Consider the following 7,500-nt stretch of genomic DNA (forward strand, 5'->3'; position numbering starts at 1 on the left):
AGGTCTCGCTTCTATGCTGTGGTATTCAATATTCTAGTCTCGTCTTCTTTTCTTCTTCTTCTTCTTCTTCTTCTTCTTCTTCTTCTTCTTCTTCTTCTTCTTCTTCTCTGTTTTGGCGAAATCGTCAGATTATTGGCTGATAAAGATAGGAGGATGAAAACCATTTGTTCAATATTTTCATTATCTTCTTCTTCTTCTTCTTCTTCTTCTTCTTCCTCTTCTTCATCTTCTTCCTCTTCTTCTTCTTCTTCTTCTTCTGCTTCTTCTTCTTCCTCTTCTTCTTCTTCTCTATTTCGGAGAAATTATCAGATTTTCGGCTGATAAAGATAGGAGGATGAAAACCATTTGTTCAATATTTTCATTTCCTTCTTCTTCTTCTTCTTCTTCTTCTTCTTCATCTTCTTCTTCTTCTTCTTCTCTGTTTTGGAGAAATCGTCAAAGTATTGGCTGATAAAGATAGGAGAATGAAAACCATTTGTTCAATATTTTCATTTCCATCTTCGTCTTCTTCTTCTTCTTCTTCTTATTCTTCTTTTTCTTCTCTTACTAATAAATGTTATTATCTTATAACTTTTCTTCATCATAATGATAAATGATTTTTTGGATTAGATATATAATTGTTCATAACTTATCCATTTTTATTAATATCTTTTCAAATGTCTTGTTATGAATTGAAAAATATATAATTTTGGTTATTCGAAGGACAATAAGGTTACTATGTATAACATTATCTAATCTGATGTATTAATCAAATAGAAGTAAAAATACTACTTTTTCCAAATCCCTTGATTCGAATAATGTAAAAAGCTAAATGAAAAGTTTTATGGAAGGAGAAAACCAAAAAATGAAAATACAGGACTAAAACAATTTTTCGTATATTGTAATTAGTCTAATAAAAGAAACATTAACAATGATAAGTAAATACTAAAAGACGATAACAAATCTGAAAGATAACATAAGCTAAAATTATAAACTAATAAAATTTGAATAGTTAAACAAATTAAAAACTCTAATGGTAGAAATAAATAAAGAAAAAAATAATAAATAATATGCTTAAAAGAATCTGAAAGATAACATAAGCCAATATTAAAACCAAAATAAAATTATTTTAGTTTAACAAACAGAAAAAACTCTAATGGAAGAAAGCAATAAAAAGAATAATAAATAAAATGGTAAAAGAAACAGAATCTAAAAAATAACATAATTCAAAATTATATCCCAATAAAATTCTGTTAGTTTAGTAAACAGAAAAAAACTCTTGGAAGAAAGCAATAAAAAAGAATAATAAATAAAATGTCATAAGAAACAGAATCTAAAAGATAATCCAAAATTATAACACAATAAAATTTGAGTAGTTTAACAAATAAAAAAACTCTAATGGAAGAAAGTAAAACAACTGGGAAAAACTCTATTGGAAGAAAGCAATAAAGAAAGAATAATAAATAAAATGCTGATCGAAAAGAAAAAATTCTAAAAGATAACATAAGCCAAAATTATAACCCAGTAAAATTTGAATAGTTTAACAAATGGCAAAAAATCTCAACTAGGATTCCGTCTGTATTCCTTCTGAGCAAACGAAATGACGAATGAGCTATCACATTCGTCATGAAATGAAAGTATAAAATGAGATTGTCGTGTTTAGGCTCAATTGGATTTTTTTCTTCATCTCTCATTTCTTCGTGAGTCTGTTTTTTTTTGGTTTGAAATTATTTATATCTAATTTATATTTTTTCTGGTTGGATTTCTATTTGATTCTTAGAGGAATTAAGTCTCTCTCTCTCTCTCTCTCTCTCTCTCTCTCTCTCTCTCTCTCTCTCCTCCTCTCTCTCTCTCTCTCTCACTCGTTTTAGAACAAGAAAATTGAATATGTTAAGAGTCTCTCTCTCTCTCAAGTTTATAAACGAGAAAATTTAATAAATTAAGTCTCTCTCTCTCTCTCTCTCGTTTTAGAACAAGAAAATTGAATATGTTAAGAGTCTCTCTCTCTCTCTCAAGTTTATAAACGAGAAAATTTAATAAATTAAGTCTCTCTCTCTCTCTCTCTCTCTCGTTTTAGAACAAGAAAATTTAATAAGTTGAGTTTTTCTAGATCTCTCTCTCTCTCTCTCTCTCTCTCTCTCTCTCTCTCTCGTTTAGGAACAAGAAAATTGAATTGGTTAAGAGTCTCTCTCTCTCAAGTTTAAAAACGAGAAAATTTAATAAATTAGTCTCTCTCTCTCTCTCTCTCTTAAGTTTAAGAACAGGAAAATTAAATAGATTAAGAATCTCTCTCTCTCTCTTAAGTTTAAGAACGAGAAAATTAAATAGATTAAGAGTCTCTCTCTCTCTAACTCTCTCTCTCTCTCTCGTTTTAGAACAAGAAAATTGAATAGGTTGAGTTTGTCTAGATCTCTCTCTCTCTCTCTCTCTCTCTCTCTCTCGTGTCTTATAAGAATAGGAATTACATGGGAATGTAGATTGAGTCTCTCTCTCTCTCTCTCTCTCTCTCTCTCTCTCTCTCTCTCTCTCGAGTTTTAGAACAAGTAAATTCAATAGGTTAAGAGTCCGTCTGATGATCTCTCTCTCTCTCTCTCTCTCTCTCTCTCTCTCTCTCTCTCTCTCTCGTTTTAGAACAAGAAAATTGAATAGGTTAAGAGTCCATCTGATGATCTCTCTCTCTCTCTCTCTCTCTCTCTCTCTCTCTCTCTCTCTCTCTCTCTCTCTCAAAATAAATGCCATTGAATTTCGCAAAGTAATCAGATATTCCTTTTCGTTCTATATTTTGATGCCATATAGCAATATCTACATCTATAATTTCTCTTCAGAATACGTAAAGACAAGAATAGACGAAGGAACTGTGATGATTGATGATTATTCCACTTCTTCTTCTCCTTCTTCTTCTTCTTCCTCTTTCTCAGGATAATCTTATCAAACTAAACCGTATTTATCTTTTTCATCTCCCTGAAAATGCAAGCAGTCATGAGACTTGTTGAGCTTTATATTATGAGAATTTTTTTTTTCTGCTTCTGGTGTTTGAGTTTGTATTTTGCTTATATAATCATATAGTAATAATTGTAAAACATATATTTCAGAAAATTAATTTATTATGTATCTGTATTTTTTAACTGAATTTAAAATATATGAGCTTTTTAAAATAAACTTTAGTATGGAAATGGAAATATGAAATTATTGTAAATTTAATCCACTGTGTAATTTATCAGTAAAAAAAAGTTTGTATTTTGCATTTAATTCCAAGATAAATATTTTTCCCATTAAAGGGTTTAAGTTCTCCTAGTTATGCTTATTGTTGTTCAATATAAAAAAAAAAATAATTAATATTTATAAATATTACTGTGGCTGGGAGGAACTATGATCTTTCGTTGGGATATTAAATATTTAAATTCTAGATCATGAAGGGGATTTAATTAAATTTTTAGATCGTGAAGGGTATTTAATTAATTTCTAGATCATGAAGGGAATTTAATTCTATTTTTTAGATCGTGAAGGGGATTAATTTTTTTTAGATCGTGAAAGGTATTTAATTAAATTTTTAGATCGTGAAGGGGATTTAATTTTATATTTTAGATCGTGAAGGGTATTTAATTTTATTTTTTAGATCGTGACAGGGATTTTAATTCTATTTTTAGATCGTGAAGGGGATTTAATTTTTTTTTAGATCGTGAAGGGGATTTTAATTTTATTTTTAGATCGTGAAGGAGATTTAATTTTATTTCTTAGATCGTGAAGGGGATTTAATTAAATTTTTAGATCGTGAAGAAGATTTAATTTTATTCTTAGATCGTGAAGGGGATTTAATTGAATTTTTAGATCTTGAAGGGTATTTAATTAAATTTTTAGATCATGAAGGGGATTTAATTTTATTTTCTATATCGTGAAGGAGATTTTAATTTTATTTTTAGATCGTGAAGGGGATTTAATTCTATTTTTCATATCGTGAAGCGGATTTTAATTTTATTTTTAGATCGTGAAGGGGATTTAATTTTACTGATAGATCGTGAAGGGGATTTGTTTTTTATTCTTAGATCGTAAAGGGGATTTAATTTTATTTTTAGATCGTGAAGGGGATTTATTTTTATTTTTAGATCATTAAGGGGGTCTAATTTTACTTTTAGATCGTGAAGGGGATTTATTTTTATTTTTAGATGGTGAAGGGGATTTGATATTATTTTTATATCGTGAAGTGGATTTAATTTCATCTTTAGATCGTGAAGGGATTTATTTTTATTCATAGATCGTAAAGGGGATTTAATTTTACTTTTAGATCATGAAGGGGTTTTAATTTTACTTATAGATCGTAAAGGGGATTTAATTTTACTTTTAGATCGAGAAGGGGATTTGTTTTTATTCTTAGACCGTAAAGGGGATTTAATTTTATTTTTAGATCGTGAAGGGGATTTAATTTTACTTTTAGATCGTGAAGGGGATTTATTTTTATTTTTAGATCATGTAGGGGGTTTATTTTACTTTCAGATCGTAAAGGGGATTTAATTTTACTTTTAGATCGTGAAGGGGATTTAATTTTATTTTTAGATCGTGAAGGGGATTTAATTTTATTTTTAGATCGTGAGAGCTCCGCCCCCTGGCATGGTTGAGGGAGGAGTCCACATCCTCTTGTCGTAGGGGTTCGAAACGATAGAGGAACTCAAATGTTGCTGGGGCTGTTGCTGCGTTTGCTGATGCTGTGGCGGCGGCTGTTGCTGCTGCTGCTGTTGCTGTTGCTGTTGCTGCTGTGGGTGTTGCTGAGATTGCTGCTGCTGGGTCATAGCTCGCATGCCTGCAATAAGAGCAAATTTGCTTTCAGTACAGAGCAAGGCATAAGGAGACAGCCGGGTACAGCAATATAATTAATTATAGTGATGCTAATAAAAATGTTTAATATAATGAGAGGTTTAAATGGTTATAATGATGAAAATAACATCATTATCACCATAAAACAATAACCTTGATTGATTCCATGACTAACATGACCAAATAAATTTTTTGAATATAATTTGCAATTATGCTCAGAATCCCCTACGCAATTCATAATTTTCTTTCAATCCTGTCCTTAAGAAGATAGACATTAAAAGAAATTGGATTTAATAATGAAAAATGTCTTAGAAATGTCCAGTTAATCCATATAATTACCTACGTACCATTAAATCATGATTATTTAGGGGTCCTCCCGGTAAAAATGGTAATTTTTCCAAATTTTGCCAAAGCCTCAATATTGCTCCCTTGAAATACATTTATTAATAAACAAATAACTTTGAGAAGTAATGTGACAAATTGACATAAGTCGTAGCTGAAATTATTATTATTATTATTATTATTATTATTATTATTATTATTATTATTATTATTATTATTATTATTATTATTAGATCATAAGGATTAAATGGCATAAGCCTTTGCTGATATTATTTGACATATTATTATTATTATTATTATTATTATTATTATTATTATTGTTATTATTATTGTTATTATTATTATTATTATTATTGAATCATAAGGATTATATGGCATAAGCCTTTGGTGAAATTAATATTATTATTATTATTATTATTATTATTATTATTATTATTATTATTATTATTATTAAATCATAAGGATTATATGGCATAACCCTTAGCTGAAATAAAGATTATTATTATTATTATTATCATTATTATTATTATTATTATTATTATTATTATTATTATTATTATTATTTTATTTCGAAGTATGTACTGTATTGTGCCACTTACTAATATTTATATAAGACCGGAATGTTATTTGAAATGTTAAACACTAACGAAAAACAATTATGATTATTATTATTATTATGATTATTATTATTATTATTATTATTATTATTATTATTATTATTATTATTATTATTATTATTATTATTATCTAAGCTACAACCCTAGTTGGAAAAGCAGGATGCTGTAAGCCCTATAAGGGATCCAACAGGGAAAATAGCATAGTGAGGAAAGGAAATAAGGAAATAAGTAAACTACAAGAGAAGTGATGAACAATTAAAATGAAATATTTTAAGAATAGTAACATTAAATAAATATTTCTTATATTAGCTATAAAAACTTCAAAAAAAAACAAGAAGAAGAGAAATCCGATAGGATAGTGTGCCTGAATGTACCCTCATGTATTGAAAAAACTCCTTAAAAATAACCACACAAATAAGAAAAAAAACAAGAGGAAGAAAAATACGATAGAATAATGTGCCTGAATGTTCCCTCATATGTTGAAATTAGCATAAAAAACTCTCTGAAAATAACCACACAATTTAAAAAAAAGAAAAACAAAAGGAAGAGAAATACGATAGAATAGTGTGCCTGAATGTACCCTCATATGTTGAAATTAGCATAAAAAGCTCTTTAAAAATAACCACATAAATTAAGAAAAAAAAAATCAAGAGGAAGAGAAATACGATAGAATAGTGTGCCTGAATGTACCCTCATATGTTGAAATCAGCATAAAAAACTCTCTGAAAATAACCACACAATTTAAAAAAAAGAAAAACAAAAGGAAGAGAAATACGATAGAATAGTGTGCCTGAATGTACCCTCATACATTGAAACTAACATAAAAGAACTCTAAAAACAACTACACAAATTAAAAAAAAAAAAAAACCAGAGGAAGAGAAATACCATAGAATAGTGTGTCTGAATGTACCCTCATATATTGAAACTAACATAAAAACTCTTTAAAAATAACCCCACAAATTAAAAATAAAAATCTTTATCACAGTTCATCACGGCAAATAAAACATGCTCACACATTCCTTGATCCAATAAAACTGGCACTTTGTCACCGAACATGTAGACAGGAGACAACGAGTCACATAAACGACGACTTGTTTTCTAGACGTACGACAGCTATAGATGGTTTGTTTACATAGAAAAACACTCGTGGCTCCGAAACCCAAATCCTGGCCCTTCGGCAGCCCGTGTCGCCTCGCTATGTCATTTGAAGGTATTGATTTCGATGGACTGGACCCAATTTGTCTACGAGACTTCTTCAGTGTCAACAAGGAGAGGATGGTCGCCTATGGGGCGTATACAGTGACGACCGCAAGATGCGACCAATAACTCCTTGGGCCACAGGACCGTCGATTTTGCGGTGGAGTTGTTTTTTAATATTTTTTAGTAAGTGTGTCTGTCTCTCTGTGTATTTACGGATTTGAGTTTTCCTGGTATTTAGTTTGAAATGATGGAGTCCCATGTATTGTGGTACAAGCTAGAAGTTGATTTGATTGGAAGATAACATTTAAATTGTACAACAACAACAACAACAACAGCCATCCTGTTTGCAATACTAGGCCTGCAGTTAATTCTAATCGTCAGGCCTTCACTGTCTTGGGTTAGAGTTCTTTAGCTTGAAGGTACATTCGGGCACACTATTCTGTCTTATTTAACTTGTACAACAACAACAACAACAACAAAACAACAACCATCCTGTTCGTAATACTAGGCCTGCAGTTAATTCTAATAGTTAGGCCTTCACTCTCTTGGGGTA

General features: G+C 29.6%; 1 protein-coding gene across 2 annotated transcripts in view; it reads right to left on the reverse strand.

The window, feature by feature from the left end:
- Positions 1 to 3,739: 3,739 nt before the first annotated feature.
- LOC137635474 (TATA-box-binding protein-like) overlaps positions 3,740 to 7,500 on the reverse strand; it is a 36,204-nt gene continuing 32,443 nt past the window's right edge. For both annotated transcript variants that reach the window (XM_068367935.1, XM_068367936.1), the window contains exon 3: positions 3,740 to 4,774. In XM_068367935.1, the coding sequence (XP_068224036.1) occupies positions 4,456 to 4,774 (319 nt within the window). In that variant the 3' untranslated portion in view covers positions 3,740 to 4,455. The remainder of the gene's footprint in view (positions 4,775 to 7,500) is intronic.

The sequence above is a fragment of the Palaemon carinicauda genome, unplaced genomic scaffold (genome assembly GCF_036898095.1).
Source record: "Palaemon carinicauda isolate YSFRI2023 unplaced genomic scaffold, ASM3689809v2 scaffold1292, whole genome shotgun sequence".
NCBI classification, from domain to species: domain Eukaryota; kingdom Metazoa; phylum Arthropoda; class Malacostraca; order Decapoda; family Palaemonidae; genus Palaemon; species Palaemon carinicauda.